Below are 21,986 nucleotides of genomic sequence, written 5' to 3'. Positions count from 1 at the left end.
AACATCGTAGTTTGTACTCTGTGTAACTGCTTGTGTTATGACTGCATGGGGTTGTGATTGAATAGAAATGCAGCATACTGAAACTCTTCCTGAGAGTTATGTATTTTATATTTAAGTTACAGGCTAAAGATCAAGGAAAAACTGAAGCAGGAGAGTTGTATTCCAAGTTAGAGAAGGTATGCTATTTTAATGTCCTAGATCCTGCTTCCTGAGTCTTTCATATTATGGACAGAAACCAAGAGTGACTTTGGCTAGTCAGTGGCATGCACAGCCTGGAATCTTTTTTTTTTTTCTTCTTTTCTGTGTATGTGTTTTTCTTTGTGGGATTCACTGTTCTTTCTGATTTGATTTAAAGCTCTGTCTGACCATCCTGTTCGCAATTATTGTGTTCAGAAGCTAGACAAAGACCAAGCCATGGTCTTTGTGTTTGGAGTTATTAATACATAACAATTTGCTTTATGAATAAAGAATAGCAAATGAAAAACAAAGAATTCTGAATATTGCTCTGTCACGCTGGGAAGTCTGCTTGGTGACCAAAACATGAAAACAACCCGAAGTTAGTAAAATGGGAGCAGATTTGCACAGGGACATTTTTTGTGGGTTGGAATTTATAGGGAGAAACAAAGATTGTGAGAATTGAATTAAAATAAATACAATATCGTAAGTACAGAGGATTTTTTTCCTTTCTGATTTTATCCTTCTCCCCCGCCCCCCACCCCTTTCTGTTTAACTGTAGATCAATACGGAGCAGCAGGCCAAAATCCAGGAGCTGCAGGAGAAGCTGACAAAGGTAATGTCTGAGTGGTGAAAAAGAATTTTCCACAAGATTTTCCAGTGAAACCTTAATGCAGGGGAGGGATGCACTTTGTTTCATACTCAAAAATAGAATTAGTCATAGCATGGGGGATGATAGGGAAAAGGGGGTGGGAGCTGGTATCTGAAATCATTGGTGTTCTCAATATGTTTTTCTGCTCTTGAGACATGTCAACAGTGTTTATTTTTACAAATGAAGCTGAGTCAGAACTGGAGTAGTGTAGAGAAATTCTAATTTGAAAGGCCAATTTAGGTATGTTGTGTGCAATGCCCTGGTCTCTTACTTCTGAAGACCAGGGCTCAGATCTTTTCAGCTCACTAGTAAAATATGTGTTGGTCTCAGTCTCCCAATATACTGTTTTAATTGCAAAATCACTTTCCAATTTGGTTATTTGCAGTAAATAGGTTGAACAGTAAGGATTCACAATAGAAATAAAAATACCTTAGCAAGGTAAGCTGAAGGAAGGATATAATATCTAATGTTTGTAGTTGTGGTCAATCCGTCACTTAAGAAGGCACTATAAGAGTGGTGTGGAAAATCCTTCATTCTAGATGATGCACTTCTCTTGTGGAGTCTTTTAGCAGAAAAGAAAGGGCTTGTCATAGTAATCCAGTGAGAGAGCTTTTCAAACTTGGCCCCTTCCTAAAGAGGGCTTTTTTTTTTTTTTTAAGAATTAGCGATCTGGAGCATGTGTAGGGAGGCCTAACTATATGGAAATGGTACTTCTAATAATCCAAAAAGTCACTTATATTTTTTCCCTCCTTCTCTCATTAATTCTAAGAAAATATTTGTTGGCCAGAAGTAAATTGAGTGTTTTAACAACAATATTTTGTGAGTCCTTTTCAGGAACTTAAGCTGAATTTGGGGCTAGAGTTCACATCCAGTACATAAGACAACTAGAAACTTCTGGTGCAGAAGATAAACATGTAGTTCTCTTAGATTTCCAAGTATTTGTCAAGCAGGAATGAATCATCTAACAGAAGTTAGAATTTGGGTTCCCATGGTAGTTGTAGGTTGTCTTAATTTTAGATTGCTATACCGAAGTTCTATAGCAATTTTATTCAGGATGTTGAACGTCTTGAGGTTATGATCTTTTCATGCTGCAAATTAAGTATTTCAAGAAAAACACATAATAAAATACTTTTTTTTTTTTCCTTTGGACCTAGGCTGTGAAAGCTAGCTCTGAGGCAACTGAACTTCTTCAGAATATCCGTCAAGCAAAGGAAAGAGCTGAGAAGGAGTTGGAGAAACTGCAGAATCGAGAAGATTCTAATGAAAGCATGAAGAAGAAATTACTTGAAGCAGAGGTGAGTGGAGAGTGTTTATCTAGAGTAAATGAGTTATTGGGATGTGTTTGGGTTTAGGAACTTTCAGCTGGATAACTGTGAATAGCTTGTATTCCTGTAGTAACGCTTTGTAGGAAAGTAGTGTTACACGTTAATCCATTTTTAATTAAAAAATATATTTCTCTGAGGAAAACTTACTGAGAAGCTAATTTTATTTTCAGTGAGGACTCATTGTGGACATGTGATTAGGATATGGGATTTGAGGTGTGAGGAGGATTTCAGATTTAAAAGACAACCACATATTGATTGCTTCAGCTGACTTTTTCCAGAGACTACTCATTGCTGTGTGATAATCCAAAGCTGATTAGCCTAAATGGCAATTAATAATTGCTCTGCAGGAACGGCGCCATTCTCTGGAGAATCAAGTGAAGAGGTTAGAGACTGTGGAACGAAGAGAAAACCGTCTAAAGGAAGATATTCAGACTAAATCTCAACAGATTCAACAGATGGCAGAAAAAATTCTGGTGAGCAGAGGTGAAAATGAAAGATAAAGGGTAAGAGTTTGTAAGAAAGGGGTAGGAAAGGAACGGAAGACATAGAATTGCATAGAGTAAGGTGGAAATTGTTGAATAAAGGGGTTGGTTTCATGTACTACTCATAATGGAAATAGCTTGAGTGCTCAAGGTGCAGCGTTCCTGTACCTGTAATCTTAAGACTACTTTAAAATTCTAGTTGCCTCAGTGGGAGCGCTTTTAAGTCAACTTAGTAATATTTAAATTAATTACCTGATGTTTGTTTCAGATGGAAAACATTCTCAGTACAGAGTTCTGCAACAATAAAAGCTTTGACATCTAGCTTTTAAACTAAATTACAAAGGAATTTAGAGGTCAGATCTACTTGAAATGCTTACATTTTGTAGCAGAGTGAAATTAGTCATCTAAACTGTTCTCCAAAGATAATATTTGTCAGAGATCCATTTTCACCCACATACCTTCTCTGTTGGCAATTTCTTGTTTCCCTCTTTGTTAAACCTATTAAGTCTTTATAGGTAGTGTGTACTTCAGTCTACAGTGAACCAAGCAGAGGGTGCTTCTAACACTTTTACTTCCCTGGGACAGGAAGTATAATCTTACAGTGAAGTAATTAATTTGTGTTTCTCATGAATTCTCTTTCTGTGTTCCCAATGCCCTTTCAGTAATGGATTTTTCTGCATTATGACTGCAAATCTGTCAGTCCACAGGGGAAAGGGATCTTTTTAATTTTATTATATTGCCCATCTCCAGTCCTGGGTCGTGAAAGCCAATATATTTGTCCTCTGGGGAATACACCTCTAAAGAGGCTGTTCCAGAAGATGAATTAAAGATTTGTATTATGTTGTTCTATTGCTCCTCATAAACCTGGATTGCATCAGCAGTGTTTTGTTAGAATACTTTTGACAGTGCCTTAAAGCAGACACCTAAAAAAGTATAGCAAGTGAAGGGATGGCAGACCTGATGAGAACATGCTGTACAAACTTAATTTTTGTAGCCAAAGTGAAGGAAGATCAGTTAATGTTTAACAGAAGGAGCATTATGAGCTTTATCTACTCTGTTGGTTTTTGGTTATAAGGTTCAATAAAGTTGGATAAAACTGTAGTCCTATAAAGGACTAGATATTTGTCAGTTTTTGTCTTTGCTTTGTTTCTTTAATGGCTGCTACCGGGACAGCTAATGTTTTGAACATGTCGGGATATACGATAAAGTCAAAAAGATAGTTCTTTCTATTGATAGGAATCCTGAGTATAGACAAACCTGAGGAAGGCCTAATGGGAATGTGTAAATAATTGTATTTGGAGTCAACAGATGACCCATATTTGTTCTAAGTAGTAGCTGCATATGTAGACTTTAGGATCAGAACATTTGAACTCTCTCTCAAAAAGGTAGAGTTAGTCTTTCATAGTGTTCTCTCCTTCAAACTGTTTTGATAACATGAATGCATGGTAAGTGGGAGACTATGGCTTTGCTGGGCACAGAGCCAACTTTATATTTAGAAATAGTGTAAAACTTTGGATTGTTTCATAAGCCTCTTGTATATATTTGGACATTGTAGCTTGGCTTTGATTACGTTCTCAGTGGAGGCAAAACTGGAAGGGAATGCAGAAATATCTACTAATTGTTTTACTCTGTTGCACATATTTTGCAGTTCTTATAGGTAATTTCCAGAGGGTTCTGGCAGAATATTGGGGGAGCACAAAGCTATTTTTTGGAAAAGGACAAATGGGAATTGAAGAAATAATCCTACAGGGTCTTTCCTAGTCCCCTGCAACTCTATTTGGAGAGCATGGAGTAATGATTTCTTTTTTTTTTTTTTTAATTTTTTTTTCTCTACTTCTACCCCTTTTTTTCCCCTCAAATTGATATCTTTAAACACTTGACTTTTCCTGGTATAGAAAGGACAGAAATGATAGCAAACAAATGAATGAAAAAAAAAAAAGCAGAGAGGTTTTTGTGTTAGCATCTCTCAGGAATAGCAATACCCTTCTTCTCCGAGTGGTTTTTTTTTTTTTTTGGTGATAGTATATAAGATTGTGATATATGATGCCTGAATTGCTTTTGAGAGATCACTTAATTCTGAAGCACGATGCTGTTTGGATTTGATCTTTGTTATCTCTATAAGAACTCTCATAAGGCCTTGGAGGATGTGGGGAAGAAGGAATGAAAGCATAGGAGCGAGGATATAATGGCTTTTTAATGTTTTTGATGAAAAAGCTGAAAGCAGACTTGTAGGAGTTGTAAGAGAAGGCTTATAAGACTTGTAAGAGAAGAAACATTTGAGAGATCTAGCAGTACCTGAGAAGACCTGCTGATCTGCCTATGAGAACTGAATAAAAAGTAAGAAACAAGTTAGAGAAGTTACTTATTACTGCTTGAAAGTGTAGATCCTTACTATCATGGTAATAATGACTGAAAGTTAGAGCTACATAGACAGAATAGTAAGTGAGAACTGGAATGGTAAAAGATTACCTTTTTAAGCCCATACAGGCTGTAAAGTGCCACTTCAGACACTGGTGAAGCTTCTTCTGCAGTATGAGCAGTCTGATGCTGGTAGCTTTGAAGCTGCTGTGCTGATCTGGTTGTCTGATTCATTGCCAGGACCTAAACTGTGTGGGCTTCCAGGGGAGACGAATTGTCCCTCTTGTTGCTGGGAGACATATTTCAATTGCAAAAAGCAATAATCTCCATTCCATGCAGAAGTGTCAGGTAGTAGGCATTGTGGATGACCTACTTCTGGTGAACTTCCTATTTGGTTTTTACCTCTGGCAAAAGAGGTTTATTGCAATTGCTGGAGCAAAGAAGTCTTTGTATGTGTTCAAGATGAGGAAGGTCAGAAAAGAGAGTAGGAAGTGTGCTGAAGTAGAAATACCAGGAAATTTTCTTCCACTGTGCAGTTATGAAGGCAGATAGGAGACCTGGAGGCATCCCAAAACTTGAACTTGTCCATGCAATAGTCAACCTGCTGGTAGTGAACTATAGATCTGGACCTGCCTGTTGTTCTAAAGGAATTGTTGGAATGGCAAATATGGCAATGAACGAGCATGAAGTTCTAAACGCAACTCTTGAGAGATGTCCTCTTGAAAGATATTTAGAGATATATTCTCAATAATGTATTCAGACAACAGAATGTTCCTCTTACCGAAATAGCGAACTTCTGAAATGCAGAATTATTTAAATCCTTACTGTGTTCAGCTCAGACTATCCATGTGAGATTAAGTGGATAAAAATATTATGGAACCGTTTGCAGCATATATTGCAGCCTGCACTTTTCACTTTCAAAGCAATTCGTTAATGGTTATCCTGACAACATTCGTCAGAGGAATACAGCAAAGTAAATACTATTCCCGTTCTGTGACTGTAGAATGAAAAGTATAGATAGCAAACCACCCTCTATTGAGACCTTCTGAGAGAGAGCTTGTTAAAAATATGTCTGAACTTCTTGCTCTATGCCACTGCAGCCATGAAGTGCTTGTAACTGCTTGTTGTCACCAAACATCCTTGGCCCATCTTTGGGAATACTTTATTGGAAAACAGGTTCTTACTGTGGAGGTGTATATTGCCAAAAACAAAGATTCTGTCTCTGCAGCTGTGGAGTAGATGGGTCAGCAGCAGTATGCAAAGCTTAAAACTGATAATGTGCCACTTTCATAATGCTCTTTCGTAATGACAGCCGTGGTCTAGAGATTTTATAGTATGAAGTCTTAAGATATGTATAAAGAACTTTACTCTTTCCTTGTGTGTCTGAATATGAATCCTTGCTGTCTTTAGGAGCTGGAAGAAAAGCATCGTGAGGCTCAGATCGCAGCACAACATCTGGAGTTGCAGCTGAAACAGAAGGAGCAATTCTATGAGGAAAAACTCAAAGTAAAAATATCTTTTTATCATCTGCATACAAATTTTTGTAGGTAGAACGGGTTCAGGGAAAAAACAGTTGTCTTTAGGCTCCATGTACTTTGTTGTGTGAGTTGCCTTCTTGCTTCACTGCTGAAGTGTTGTTCAGAGAGCTTAGTGCAATCTGACTAAGTTTTCCTTCTAAACTGTGCCATCGTACCTTATCTGTGGTTTAACATTGTATTAAAGCACGTGGCATTGGAAGTCAGGACTACAGGAATCCAGTTTGTTAATTGTAACTTGACCACTGCTAACTAAATAATTCCTACTTAATGCTGTTGAATTTCACATCTTGAAAAGGCTTTCAGTTCCTACCACTGATTTTCTAATTTGTTTAAGAGAATTCACACAGCCTACCTGGAATTTTTAAACTCAGCAAATACTGCAGCATTTCTGAAATTCCATCCTCTTGGAGCTGTAACATCTGCCAAGAAGCCACAGAAAACACCCACTCTGTTTTTGTCTTTTCCAGGGTAGCATAAGACTTTAACAAACAGAAGTAGAATTACAGACACCATCTAAAATTTGGAAAAGCAAATTAGGAAATGGGAGTATGTGCTCTACTTAAGCATTTTTCCAAAGAACCTACAATAGCCAGCCAGTGCATTTTGTAAGGATCTGTGTTTCTACTAAACATGATCTGTTTCAAGCTATCTTTGTCTATTATTTTTACTTAGAACTATACTTCCATGTTTCACCTTAAATTTAAGAGCATGTAATATTTAAGAGGAGAAAAGGAATTCCTGTGGGGAAAAACATGAAGGAAAACAGAGACGAGGGTTTCCTGGCAGATTTTAGCATGTGGTAGTATTCAAGAATGAGAAGAGAATGACAGAAAATGAAGCTCAGAGGTAAATGTCGGGAAAGGAGAAGTGATGACATAAAAACTGGAAAAGAGGATAGAGACTGGGAATAGAATTAGAAGAAAAAGAGAACCCGTGTGTAATGGGGATATATGATTTAGTAGGGGAAATCAGGAAGCCAGATGAAAGGGATTCAGGAAATGGGATGGATGTCACTGGAATGGTAAAAGATATCCTGTGGTGTCCAGGCTTTTCTGTTGCATTAGTCTGGGATGTTTCTTGAACACAGTTTATAGGGCTTTAAATAAATAAATAAATAAATCAACAATGACTCCCGTCTTCATAAAATTCCATCATTAAATTCAGTCTTCAGGGGTAACCTAGAAACATTCTTCTTTGAGTTTGATGTTCCAGGGATTTCGTGCCATTGCATGTTGGGTCTAATTTTGCTTGAGACACAATCAATTGCTTAATGCAATCCTATTTTTCTTTATGATTTTCTTTTTGTTTGCCCTTTGCGCAATGAAACAAAAATAAATTAAACAAAAGAAATGTCTTTATTTAGGTGCTGGAAAATCAGATGAAGAAAGATCTTGCTGATAAGGAAGCACTTGAGAATATGCTGAGAAGACATGAAGAAGAAGCACGTGAAAAATGTAAAGTCCTGGCTGAACAGAAGGCGGTATGTGTAGCTGAATTGGAAACTGGAAAACATCTTAAGAGTCGCTTTTTGAGACCCTGATTTGGAGCAAGATAGTCGTCTTTGAGATTTTTGTATTGCTGCTGAGTTGTGTTGAAGGAAATCTAGTGTTTAATATTAAAAGGCATATTTTAATTTAAGATATCTTCAGGAACATTTGCTTAAAAGTAGCCACATAGCTTGCTGTGTACCAGTCATGTAGTGCACAGGTAATATAATAGCTGCTTGCCCTCAATATTAAAGCAGTAGAAGAGCAGTTGTAAATGGTTCTGATGTTTGCATCTGTGATGCTGCTTTATTTCACTGTTTGATCTTTATTCTTTTATTTGTTTTTGTTTCTGCACAAGGTTTTGGAGACTTTTTTTTTTTTTTTTTAAACGTTGCCTTTAAAGTCACTTCAGTTGTGCGATCTCAAAGGTCCACTGCTCTGTTTCAGATGATCAATGCCATGGATTCGAAGATTAGGTCACTGGAGCAGAGAATAGTGGAACTGTCTGAGGCCAATAAGCTGGCAGCAAATAGCAGCCTTTTTACCCAGAGGAACATGTAAGTATAGCAACTGCTAGCAAAGTGGTCACTACTGAACAGCTCTCAGTAAAATTTGTTCTCTAAACCTAAAAGCAGCCCTTTTCTGCAGACCTGCTGTGCTCCCCTCTTGTTTTTATGGTCTGTGATGCAAAAATGTGCTCATTCTCCAAATGGTTGTAGTTCAATGCTTATTTTGTGTTTTCTCAAACGTGACTAGTAAAATTTGTTTGTATTGCTATGTTTACTTTGGAGCCTTTCCTGAGGCTGGTTCTTTGTGCAACTTTACCAAATATGTGAAATGAATACTAATAATTTTGAAGTCTAAGATACCTCTGGAGGGACATTTATTCCCTTTTTGAACATATGTATTGCTAAGAGATTGCGGTTCCTATGACAGCTACTTGATGTTGAAATTGAAAACTTTAAATACCTTTCCTTCACAAACTTTCCTTCCTCTCCTGTTGAGTGACAAGACAAGTGAGAAGACTGGATTTTAAGCCAAGAGTTTTCCTGCAAGTTTTTGAGATGCTGATTGCAAGTGTGAGACAGTTTCTTACTGAAATGGGCATAAGTAAAAAGAAGTAAAAGATATCTCAGCTTCATCTTCAGAATTCTACCTCAATTCTTTTTATTTTCTTCCTAATCAAGATAACACTTGCATGTATTGGCTTCTCACTTTCAGCCTCTCTTTAGTTCTCGTTATCAATGACCAGTGTAATAGTTGCTTCTGTGTTTTGGGGATCCTACCGGCCGAGATCTGACATCATCCTGAATCAGTGTGCAATCAGCAACTATTTTTGTGGTGAATTATTTTTGTTTATTAAATGCAGAGCAAACCTTGGACCTTTTGATCTTCTATATCAGATCTTTGATTACTTGAACTTTATTTTGCTTTGTATTTTGGCTATGATTCCTTATCTTTGTAGAGATGTTTTTCTTTCTTAAATGACTTAAAGGCATCCTACTTCAAATATAGGAAAAAAGCTCAGATTGTTTGATGTGCAAGACAGGGCTAGTGTAGTGTATGCTGTTATTGAGTTAAAAGTTTCATCAAGTTCGGCTATCTGCAGAAATGTTTTCAGTGTCTATCAGCTGCTAGAGGCAGTGTTAGTTAGTGTCTCTGTGGGAAGTGTTTGGACAGATCCACCTATAATATTGAATGGAGACAAGCAAGGATGAATTTTGACAAAGAGCTGCTTTGTGTGTTTTTTTTTTCTTTTTTCCTTTTCAGTGATGATTATGCCTCCAGATATGTAATGGCACCAGTTTTTGTTATATTGCAAATAGTTGGCGAGTTTTTCTAGCCTGAGCAGCCAAAAATATTCATAGAAATAGCTGAGAAAGCTAATTACTGCTTTGTATTCTGGTTGTATATGCTCCAGATGACCTCCAGTTAATCACCCAGGAAATGTGTTGAGGAAGCCAAAGCCATAACTTGCCATCGGTCTGAAGAAAACAGCAGTAGTGTTTCCACTTGTGCCTGGGAAGCATATGTAAGGCCTAGTGTCCCAATCATTGGTGCTGAACTGAGTGTGAATCTCAGCTCTGTTTGAATTTTGTCAAATGCTGTTCACTGAAGAAGTAAACACTTAAAAGAATTAGAAATGAGCATTCTCCAGATAGCTGTGTTAAACTTCAGTACAGTTTTTTCGAGACATAAAACTCCTTGTACATTGAGCTGTTTCTTTTATCTTTTGGACTGGGGAAAAAGCAACGTTTGCCAGTGTGAGAGAAGTGGAAAAAATGAAATGAAGGCAATAATAAACTCATATAGATACTGAATAGTGAAATACGGTGCTACCCATTAGTGCCTAAGGAAACTAATGATTACTAGGTTCCTGAGCAGATAGCCCAGTAAACTATAGGAAGAGAAATAATACTATTTGACAGTTCTGGCTGCCAATAATCTGTTGAATAAATTTAAAAAAAGAGAAAGAGTGTTTCAGTGTGCGATGCACAGAAACGTGAGTCAGAAGAATTAGGTTCTATTTCTAGTTTTGTTAAGTCTTCCTGTTTGTTAAGTATTCCTGTCTTGGGCAATCCGCATAATTTTTCTGGTTTAGATTTAATAACAGCTTATCTCACAGTGAGCTTCTTAAAATATTAGTTCGTTAGTACATGTAGAGCTTTGTGAGGTTCCTCAGTGGAAAGCACTATATGAGGCAGAATTTTCAAATGAAAGATAAAATGATTCTGGGAATTGTAAATAATTTAGAAAGATTTTTTTTTAAATGTGTTGTTTTAATGTAAGTATCAATTTCAAGTTGTCATGGTAATAATTCTTGCCTTTAGCAGGTGTTACCAGCTCTCAAAATTCTTATGAGCACAAGTAATTGTTTTTTCACTTTATAAAGGAACACTTTCATCAGAGACAACAAAACTTTACTTCAGTGTAGACAGAGTTAAAAACTTGTCCTAGGTCCATTACAACTTATTAAAAAAAATACAGTGCCTAAACCTTAGGGTTGCTCTCATCTCATGGAAGTATATTATGTGAAAGCAACTATTCTTAGCATTTTTGTTTTCCTATACGAGAAAATATATAACAAGGCATTGGTGAAATGAATAGAATGAACTGTAGCTTAGACATTGTAAATTACCATGTAATTCATTTTTCTGTGCAACTTGCAAATGTATGAAATTTCAGTGTTCTGAGTATGTATATTGATGAATCCACTAGTATATGAATCGTTTGCAGGCAGCAATAGAGAGTTAATTTTTTTTTTTCCTCTTTTACCAGAGTGTAGAATCTGGGCTGTGAAGAGCTCACTCGGGTACAACTGTTTCACTTAACAGGAAACTTGTATATTATTTCCTGCTTAGCCCCAGTGAAAGGGCATACTGTAAGGACGTTTGGGGTTTGTCTCTTATGTTTTTCTTCTATCAGGAAAGCCCAAGAGGAAATGATTTCAGAGCTCAGGCAACAGAAGTTCTACTTGGAAACACAAGCTGGGAAGTTAGAAGCCCAGAATCGAAAATTAGAAGAACAATTGGAGAAGATGAGTCACCAAGACCACACTGACAAGAACCGCCTGTTGGAGTTAGAGACTAGGCTGCGAGAGGTGAAAACTTGGGTTTAATCCCTCCAGACAAACTTACTTGAATGTACCACATTCTGCGTATTATAGTGAGAGCTAGAATTAAGTTGTCCTAGTTCTATGTGCTATAAATAATAGTATTTTAAGGTATATTACTTTATTTTGGCCTAGTGATGCTTTATTTTTCCCAGGAGTTTAAAAAAAAAAAAAAAAAAAAAGATTGCTCATTGGAAGGAGCTAAGAGTAAGTATTTAGGATTTGTCTTTCTTAGACCTAGCAGAATCTGGACTTTCAGATTATCTAGCTTTCTTAGAATTGCATTTACATGTTTTTGTACAGTATCCTTATAATGTTATCCAGCTAGAATGGTTATGGGGTAGAAAAAAGCTTAGATAGGTACAACGACCGGCTTAGCTGCAGACTTAAAGATTCAGTTTATACTTTATTGTAGAACAGAAACTGAAGGACGCAAAAAAATGCTATAAGAAAATAGGAACTATGCTGCTTTATGCGTGATTTTCAGAAGTTTTCGGGAAACCTAACAGTAATAGAAAATATGTATTTTGAAAGATGTGTGAGCTATGGTTCATTCTTTGCTTTTAGTTTTGTATCAACTAGTTTGGATCTACTTCAAGTCGTCTTTTACCTTTTGTAGTCTCACTCCACTGGTTTTGAGCTAAGACTGAAATCTTATCTTTAGCTAAGGGAGTTGGATGACCAACATATGTCCGTATTTGACCAGAAGTTGTTTGGGACCAGTGTAAGGTTTCTGGCAGACTTGTCCCGCATCTGCAACACAACAGACAGATTCACGTGCAATAGCAGACAACCCAAGGAAAGTGCTAAGGTTTGCAATTGATTTTGAGCACTGAGATCTGTTCTGCTGTTTGTTCGGTTCTTATCCATTTCTGGAAGTTACGTGTTTATCCCTGAACATGGCGATATTTGTCTCAAGAAAATCTTCAAAAGAAGCCTTTCAAGTAAACCTAGAGCCAGAAGATGTCGTTGGTTTATTTAGAAAGAATCTGAAGGGAAAATGAAATATGAAAGTAAATGGGAAAATGTATATGATGTTTACAGATACAGTAATTTAAATTTCAGTTAGGGAAGAGTACCACAAACTACTTCAACTCGCATGCTTTTTATGTTAACATAAGTGATATTTATGTCATACCTGGAACTAGTCTTGTACCCTTGTTTTTATTTCAAAATGTCATATTTCTTTTGGCCTTTTTTGAAGCAAACCGGTAGTTTTTAGGCAGTAGACAAAGCTACATCCTTGACTTTTTGGTGACTTAAGCAATCCGTCAAGATGTGATTTTGGGATAGACATTGCCATATTTTCCTAAAGCAAGGTTTGAAAGGAGATTACATTTCCTGTAATTTCTCAGTTTGTGTATTAGTAACTCATATTTGGACGCTGCTTTTCCTTCTTCAGGTTAGCCTAGAGCATGAAGAACAAAAGTTGGAACTGAAAAGGCAGTTGACAGAATTGCAGCTGACACTCCAGGAGCGTGAGTCTCAAATTACTGGGCTGCAGGCTGCACGGACAGCCCTGGAGAATCAGCTCCGTGAAGCCAAAACTGAACTAGAGGAGACTACAGCAGAAGCAGAGGAAGAGATTCAAGCTCTCACGGTGAGCCCTAAAATTGGTACTGTGAGCCATATCTACAGATTTGAAATTATATAGGTGTGTGTTTCATAATGAAGTTAATATCAGTTTATACTACTTAATTTTTAATTGTCGAAGCAGGACATGAATTGTGCCTTAATATTGATAGAGGCAGGAATGACTGAAATGTCAAATTTCATCTTATTACCTTTAACCATATGACTGCTTCCTAGTGGTGATTCATTTGTGCCAAAATTGGCAAGAACATTATTACTTTGTGATGGGGTGAAAGTTCCATCTGTAATTGTTATTGTTAAGAGTTTTACTCTCTGATTTCCTTATTTAAGTAATCTCTCATGAGTTTGAAAGTACTTGGTGATCATAAATGTTTTGATGATTTCTTTCTGTCAGTTTTCCTGCTTTATATTTACTTGAAAAAAACAAAATTCCTAGGAAAATAGTGTTATTAACACCCTACTTTTATTATGGTGCTTATTTCATTAAAAATTGTCACATGTGCATCTTGCAGTCTCTTGTTAGGTGTGGAATGATATAAAAGAAGAAAATGTCAACTAAAACTCCCCCTTGTTTTTTCCTCTCAGTAAATGGAATGCTAAATTATATGCTGCTGGTTGCTGTCTCTTGAGTACAAAAAGACACTTTCAAACTGCTTGATTCTAAGTGATGTTTTCTTCATGACGGATTCCCAGGGCTGGGGGGGGAGGGGGGGGGAGTAGAGAAGTATAAGACCTGCTACTTTGGCTGCCAGCTAACCCTCACTGAAGCAGCTGTCTTCAACGACCTTCAAATCCTGTCATTTTGAAGTGTTGAAAATAAGCATTCTCTAGCTCCAGTGGCATTAGATAAAAAGAACTGTTGTTCTGAATATTTCTGCCAATGCATCCCTTTTTAGAAGGGATGATGGGCTCAGCTGAAACAGGGGCTTGTATTATATTGATGCTGTTGGATAGGTGGAAGGGAGAACCGTTTGCTCAGAGTTGTTCTAAAGCAGGTGCATGCTGGGAAAGTACAGCAGCAGCATCAATGCTTTAACTGAATAGAACATGACATCAGATTCTTTTTTGCTCAAAACTGAGGTGGTCCCCTCCCAGCTGAAAGCTTTACATAACAAGTAATATCACCGCTAAGAGGATGATGATGTGCTTGATATCTTTATCTACACTACCGATGAAACAGATGAATGTATATGTGTTCACTCAGTTATTACTTCAATTATTCTGGCAAAACGATAGTGCTTTTGGACCAGCTGTTGTTGGAGTACAGCATCTCCAGATCATTTTAATCTTGTTTAGTGGGCTTGGGGTATTTCTGGTTTGGAATTTTTTCTACATACTTTTTTTATTTTTCATATTGCCCGTTGTGGTAAGATAACTTTTCAGCTTTCACATTTGATGTCTGCCAAACAGTTTTTCCTGTTTAGTCTCTTGGCTATAAGGAAAATGCTCTGAATAAAGAAAGGTGGCTGGATGTGCTAGTGCACTAGCCTTTCATCTGTTAAGGGCTGAGATAGCATATGACATTAGACCCTTGTTAAATCAGTTTGACAGTCTAAATGTATTTTGAGAGAGGCCATGAGGCTGAAACAAGAACTTTTGCTTGTCATGCTTTGCTTGTAAATTAGGAAGTAAAATGGTGCATGCAATACTGCATTCTTTAAAATAAGCGTTTGCACTTTTCAGCACTGGATGCTCTCTTCCAAAGAATTGATTATTCTGTTTCATTACTGATTCTTGGAGAGGTTCAGGATTAAATGGTACTTTATGATAGGATTCAGGTAGATTGGCCGAGCTGCTTGGGGTAGCTTGCATAACATTTCATTGTAGTTTTCTTTGCAAGCATTAAATTGTACGCAGTATTTATTTTACATGAAATATAAATCTGGATATGGAAGTGAAAACAAGTCAAATAATTTTAAAAGTCAAGAATGTACAAACTTAACATTGAATTGATGTCTTCTGGTGACCATTTAAGATGGAACCTTTTACATAATTCAGTTTGTGAGTTTGTACATTGGTCTAAAGTAGTTCAGAATTGGGAGCATGAGTATGTGTTGATTAAGTAGGATGTGACTTTTGCTAATCAGTTCTTTGCCACTACAGAGTGCTTTCATAGCCTGCAGCATCTGCCTTCCAAACTTTGCTTGCTGGTAGATTGTTCTGCAGTTTGTTTAGCAACAGCTGTTGGATTCTAATTCTAATGTATGAAAAATTGATGATTAACTTCTTACCTCCTTTAGGCACATAGAGATGAAATCCAGCGTAAATTTGAAGCCCTTCGTAATAGCTGCACAGTGAGTATTAAATACAGATCATTGAATTATTTTGAAATTAAGGATAAGAAAGCAAACAATTTACTTATTTACTCCTTGATGACACTAGTTCCTAATATAGACTTCTGGCTTCAAGGAGTTCGCAGGAGTTAGACTGATTGGATATGATTCCTTTTAGGCTTCAGGTAAACCTCAGTTTAGAGGTTTTATTCTGATTGTGAAATTGACACTGTTCTTCTTTTTGGAGAAGAAAGTAAATTAAAATATCTCATTGCAGTGCAGCTAATAAGAATGGTGTAGCAGCTGCAAAAAATGGTTGTGGGTAAAGATTTTTTCTGCTCACAAGGAGAAGAAAAGATCTCCCTGTCCAAATCCTGAGCTGCATTGTAGGTCTAGGCCAGCGTGGAAGAGCATTCGTGCTCCTCTGGGTTTTAAGGAGGACTTTAGCACCATTTGAAGAGAAGAGAAATTTTGAGTCAAATAATACACTGACATGTGGTCATCTGCTCAAGGAACAGAGTGGACTTAAGTGCCTGACTTGCACCTTCTGTTGCTTGAGATCTTTTGATGTGTTTCTACATTCATTTCATTCATCTAGGATGGATATCCAAGGGGTTGTCTGTCACTAGGGATTCTTGCCAGTTGACGCTATCTTCAAACTTATTTATGATGCTTGATGGAGAGCATCTGTCTTCTAGTGACGTGAATTATAGAAGTGTTGAATAAGGGCCACAATCATCTGGATCAGCACTGGTTGCAGACCTCTCCAGGCTTCTTCTACCCCACCCAGTAAGGAGGGCTTAACTGCTGTTTTTTCTCTCAATCTTGGTTATTTCCCCACTTCCAGCAATTTCCTCAAAATTAATTTTCCATGCTGCAGGATTAGTGACAGGTACTAAACAAGTATCTAACATACAAGATTTCATCCTTCAAAATATCTTTTCAGGATAGGAATTGTTTTGTTTTCCTCACTTGCTCTTTAGCGTTAGCAAGGCAATCTTCTACTGTGTTTATAGAATACACTGATGTGAAAAAATGAGGAAGTAGAGCTTAACAAAGAGTGTCAACTTCCTTAAAAAAAGAATTCTGCAAAGGAAACTACTCTCTTCACTTATTCAGATAGATCCTCTAGCTCCATGTATGTTATTGTGTATCCTACATCCACAGCTGTCTTCTTTTCTTTCTTTTGTTTTGTCTTGCCCTTCATTCAGAATGACAGGTTCCTGTGAAAATGCTTGTGTGATCTCCATGCCAGCAAAATCCGGTCATGTGGGAAATCCATAGCTTCTTTCTACTTCATTACAGGCCGCCTTTCAGAAGTTGTAATTCATTACCTGGTAGCTCCTTGGCTTTGTAAACATGGCCAAAAATCTCCGACAGTTAGGAGTGACCCGTAAGATTTTGAGACTATTGGGAGCTTTGAAGATTCTGCATAAAAGGATTTCTGAAAGTGTTGTGCATTGTAGGCCCATCAGTGGAATAAGTGGGTTCATGCATCGGACATCCTCATCAATAAGAAATTAATGATGCAGTTCCTAAATGAGTAATGTGTGCTCATGATACACTCTCTTTGCAGCCCAGGAGAATGCATGTGTAGTTTAATTGAGCATGGATAGAAACTTTCTTCTTCTGTGTTATGAGTGATTCTAGCTGTCACCCTCTTTACTGAGGAGCACTGAAGCAATGACAGGACAATCTTGTATTGACAATGAGGGATCAGGGAATGTTTATTTTGGTGCCTTCACTACATATTTCTATCTAACACTAGCCAGAATGATGCAGGCTTCACTTTTTGGTGACCATGTGATGCTGCTTGAAGGTGATTAGAACTTATGTTCATTTTAAAATGAGATGACACTTCAATTGAATAATTTTAATGTGCTTCTGTTTATGCAGTGTAATAAGGAGTGAGTTTATTCTCTGTGGCAAGTTTTCAAAATGCAACCTTTTTGAGATGAAACAAGCTCCTTGAACTGTTCTGGCAAACTTTGTTATGGAATTAATTTTTATTTAATGTCATTGACTAGTTCAAAACAGCATTAGAATAATGAAGATAAGATTAGACAGAAAGAAATATTATTGAAATATAGAATTACTTCAATACTTTTCTTAGTCTTCAAAAGATAGGTAAAAATATTTGTCTATTTTCTTTAATATTTCTTTTGGTTCACTAGCTTCTCAAAGGTCACAGTTTCTGTATGTAGAGGAGAGCCACACTTGGAATGTGTGTTTTGTTTTCCTGTACCCTCACTGCCCTCCTGTCCTTCCTTTTACTGAGGCCTCTGAGCCAAGTAGATGTTTATTATGTTCTGCTGTTGGTCCGTTTTAAATTTGTTGCGTTTTGGGGTTCATACTGAGAGACCATTATTATATAGTATATTTTAGGTCTTGATTTCTGCCTTGTTTGTGAATTCGTATTCAGTTGCTCTGATAGCTCTGAGCTGTACCTCCTCGTGACATCTTGCTTTTACTAGGGATCAAAAAGAAAATGTTAGCTTCTGCTTTCTCTGACTCGCAGTTGTGGAAGAAATTATGACATATATGATTACAATAAACATTGTAAATGGTAATACCTGCTCTCTACAAACACACACACGCGCACACACACACTTGAAGAGCGGTATCTTATCACAGTCTTCCCACAATGATAACTCATCTAGCAAATCTGTTGAGGGGGAAGTACCTACATTTAAAGAATTCTTCTATCAAAAGTATAATCCATACGATCCATTTGACTTTTTAAATTTAAAGGTATTTTGTAGGTGATCCGAAAAAATTCTAGAAATAATGTTAATCTTCCTATTTAAGAAAGCTTTTTGTCAGATAGTGGTTTTCAGCTGGCTCTTAGTAATAACTTATTGTTGGATCATCAACATATTTGAAGTAAAAAATGCAACTAGGTTGGTCTCAAATAGTGGTAGAATTACTTCAAAAAGAAAACATTCGGTAAACAGGCGGTAACATCTACAGAAACTTAGAGGAAAAACAGTCCCATAAAGTATTTGCACTCAAGTTAGTAAAATTTTATTGCTATTCCAAAAAACCATCACCTGAATCTTGGTCCCCCACCACTAATTACTATTACGTTTATTCTAGTAAGGAAACTGGAAGATCTTAGTATACTAGTTGGATATTGCATTTCCATTTATTCAAGGTTTCGCTAGTAAAAGAAGAATTGTCTCTAGCCCTCAAGATTCTTTTGCCGTCATCTTGTGCTGCTATTTTAAGCCTTACCGCACTTGATTCTGCGATTGTGTTAATGAACACTTGTCTATGAGAGTGGATATTGAGGCATGAAAACTGCAAGCCCTTTAGGCGCGTTGCATAATTTTGCTCATGCATGAAGTCCTGCTGACTTCAGTGTAATGTCCTGATTCCACACTGACTCGACAAGATGGCGTACAAGAATACTTCTTTACGTAGTCTTGAGAATTTCAAAAATTATGTCTAAAAATGTTATGTATTTTGATGCTATAAAAATTATGTGTCAAAGTAAAGAGATCTTGCCCGCTGCAATAAGGCTAATGCCCAGGCAAAAACTTTTATATGGCTTAGTTAAATTTGTAACAATATATATTGGCTGTTCGTTGGGAGGGGAGGGTTATCCCTGATTCTCCTTTCATGGAAATTGTGATGGTAGGTGTCAGTTATAGGCTAAAATGGAGCTTTATAGTTTTATAAAGTCAGATTAAAAAATCAGAGACTATTTAGTGCATTGATGCGGTGTTGCTGTGTCTAATGGTGCCTTTCTCACAAACGTCATCGTCCTTTGAGAATGAGGCTCATGGTTGGAAGAGGTAGCTTGTCCACTTGGGACCAGGATGGAGGAGCAATGGAGATTATGTCTGAGTAACAGGGTGTTGTGGGAAGGAGAGGATTGCTGACCTTTCAGTGTCCTGCTGCTCTGCAGCTACCAATGAGAGCAATGTCCCACCCTCAAGCTAAGCCATGAAGACTTTTTAGAAGCTGAGATCTCTCTGTGAAGTATATTTCAAGTCACAGAAGCCATCTGACTATGGCAAGGGGAGGGAAGTGAGGAGCTGATTGTTATATACCAATCATAGAAGTAGACTTACAAGACTGGTACCTATCTACTGCTGTGTACTTTAAGATGCTTGGTATTCTGTCTTCTCTGTGAGAAAAGCCCTGGGTCTCGGATCTAAGTGTTGAATAGGTTACGGTGAAGTGAGGCTGGTGCCTGCTCTCACTTCCCTCTCACAATAATTTGGGGCTGTGAGATAGCTCCTTTTCCCCCCCGCACCCATTTACTTCTGATGGCTAGCTTTCTAGTAAGAATTGGCATGGAGCCAGGGGGTGGTGGGGTGAGGATGGAGATGGGTGTGGAACAGTGCATCAAACTGGAAGTTCTGCATTAAGGTTGTACTAAAAATTGCATTAAACCCCAAATAACATGCTGCTGATAGCATCCTGAAACAGTTAACTTTGCCTGTGTCTTTACATTTGCTTGCACGTTTGTTCATGACATCTGAGAACTGAGGCATCCTAATGAAGAATCTGAATAAAGTTATGGAGAAGTTTGAAAACTGCAGTTAGTCATATTCTAAAACTGCTTCCTTTCTCCCACTACTTTGCCTGTGGTTTTTGGCACATAGCGCCCATGGATTAATTTTTGTACTTTATGTCATCATGGCCCTGAACCCCTGACTGCTCTGATATTTAATGTGTGATCCATGCTTGGAGAAGTTTGTAGGCCCAGCTATAACACCTATGAATCTGCAAAAATCTCACGATATAGAAACACTTTGCTGCTTTGAAACTGTGAGCTATGGGGAGGGAACTGTGCTGAAGAGTTGTTCTGCTTGGGTTGCTCAGTATAGTATTTAAAGACAAGATGCAATCTTCTGTACCAGTGTAAAGATAAGTTGTGTACTTAGATGTGGCATGTAATGAACAGTCCGACAAGATTATGATGGTCCAGAATTTGTTGTGATAAAGTTGTATGTAGTTTGAGGAGAAAATTTCAGTTGCTCTGTGAGTGATGATACGGTGGCACAGATAAGGCTACCTAGATGGCCTGAAAGCGCTTTCCAAGTTTCCAAATGTTTGGCTGTTTTATTACTTTAAAATGTGAAGATTTTTCTGATTATATTTTGCATTTCAAAAGGACATAATGATGTTTTCTTATATGTTTTCCTTTAGTATACTTACAAATTTAACTCCAGCATCCTTTTTTTTTGTTTTTTGCCTGGGGATTTCCTTAATTAAAACAAAACAAAACAAAGAAACCCAGAAACTATTACCTCTTTTTAGGTACAGGATTCTGGCATAAGGTGTATAGCCTAGGATGGCATTTCCCATCAAATGGTTTTTCTGATCTCTACATATTTTCTTCCTTTTTAGTTTCCAGAACAGGCATTTATATTACAATTTGTTCCATTTTCCTACGTTACTACTTCCTGATGCTATGTAGGCTTTATAATGTTTATAAACTCTGTAACCCTATTGATGTCATAATATACCTACAGATTGCTTATAAAAATCGAGTATGTTGACATATTTCCCCTTTCCTCATGAAAAAGAGGAAAACTGTACTGAGAAGAACTAATTCTCTTAAAAAAAAAATATATATATATATATATACACACAATATATTTGGAATTTCAGTTGAGCCGTTTTGAAATTGTCAACTAAGATAACGTTAGGAAAATATTCAAGAAATGAGATCACATCATTTTTTCTTTGGGAATCCTTCTTGACTATGGTTTTTGCCTTAAGCTTGCCAGAAATATTGTGCAATGTAAAATGTAATAGTAAAATTTAAAGTGCTTTGGTTTAGTTTTGGTTATGTTCAGGAAACAAGTCAAAATCTCAGAACACAGAATAAAAGGGAATGGGAGCTTAACTTCCAACTCTAAAGGGATGAAATCAACTTGAAATGTAGCCATTTAAAAAAAATCAATTAATTATACTATTAACTCTGCACATCACCTTATCAATTTTGTGAATTTTTTTTCCCCATCTCTGCTTTCTTATATTTCAAAAATAGTTGCATTGATTTACACAATGTAAGTGGAAGAAACCATAGCTGTATAACAGATTCCTTAAAACTGCCTAGATATATGGTGTGGTCAAATGTAAAATTAAAAAAAGAAAAATACTAGAGGAAAAAGGGAGGGTTCATCTGATCTGGTAGTTAGTAGAAATCTCAGATGTGACCTGTAAAAATGGTAGGTAAAACACTGTATAACCAGGAATGTTCTTTTATTCCTTTTTGTTTGTTTAAATACATTTCTAAGTTCTTAATCCTACAACGATGTAAACACTGACACATCTTTATGATAAAGTCTGGGTTCTTTGGGAACTTGATACGTAACATACAGAATAAAATGCACATTTTTGAATACAGCAGTAAGAATGTTCAACAAACAACTACGCTATCGGATTGTCACCAGGAATGTTTTGTTTTAGAGTATGAATCACTTTGAGTTGACCCTAAACATATGGGTAACAGGAACTCCCCTTCACCCAGC

The 21,986-nt window shown here is 37.0% G+C and overlaps 1 protein-coding gene across 14 annotated transcripts in view; it reads left to right on the top strand.

The window, feature by feature from the left end:
* The window catches only part of CIT (citron rho-interacting serine/threonine kinase), a 76,174-nt gene that overhangs the window by 29,740 nt on the left and 24,448 nt on the right, over nucleotides 1-21,986 (top strand). For 5 of the 14 annotated variants that reach the window (XM_068911446.1, XM_068911443.1, XM_068911444.1 and 2 more), the window contains 11 exons: nucleotides 117-176; nucleotides 737-790; nucleotides 1,981-2,121; nucleotides 2,499-2,624; nucleotides 6,402-6,497; nucleotides 7,893-8,009; nucleotides 8,464-8,573; nucleotides 11,443-11,617; nucleotides 12,294-12,440; nucleotides 13,032-13,229; nucleotides 15,463-15,516. In XM_068911446.1, the coding sequence (XP_068767547.1) occupies nucleotides 117-176; nucleotides 737-790; nucleotides 1,981-2,121; nucleotides 2,499-2,624; nucleotides 6,402-6,497; nucleotides 7,893-8,009; nucleotides 8,464-8,573; nucleotides 11,443-11,617; nucleotides 12,294-12,440; nucleotides 13,032-13,229; nucleotides 15,463-15,516 (1,278 nt within the window). The remainder of the gene's footprint in view (nucleotides 1-116; nucleotides 177-736; nucleotides 791-1,980; nucleotides 2,122-2,498; nucleotides 2,625-6,401; nucleotides 6,498-7,892; nucleotides 8,010-8,463; nucleotides 8,574-11,442; nucleotides 11,618-12,293; nucleotides 12,441-13,031; nucleotides 13,230-15,462; nucleotides 15,517-21,986) is intronic. The other 9 variants (XM_068911449.1, XM_068911452.1, XM_068911447.1 and 6 more) reach the window with 4 other exon arrangements.

This window comes from Struthio camelus, chromosome 17 (genome assembly GCF_040807025.1).
Source record: "Struthio camelus isolate bStrCam1 chromosome 17, bStrCam1.hap1, whole genome shotgun sequence".
NCBI classification, from domain to species: domain Eukaryota; kingdom Metazoa; phylum Chordata; class Aves; order Struthioniformes; family Struthionidae; genus Struthio; species Struthio camelus.
Note: the sequence above shows the minus strand (reverse complement) of the source record. Positions and strands in the feature narration are given on the sequence as shown.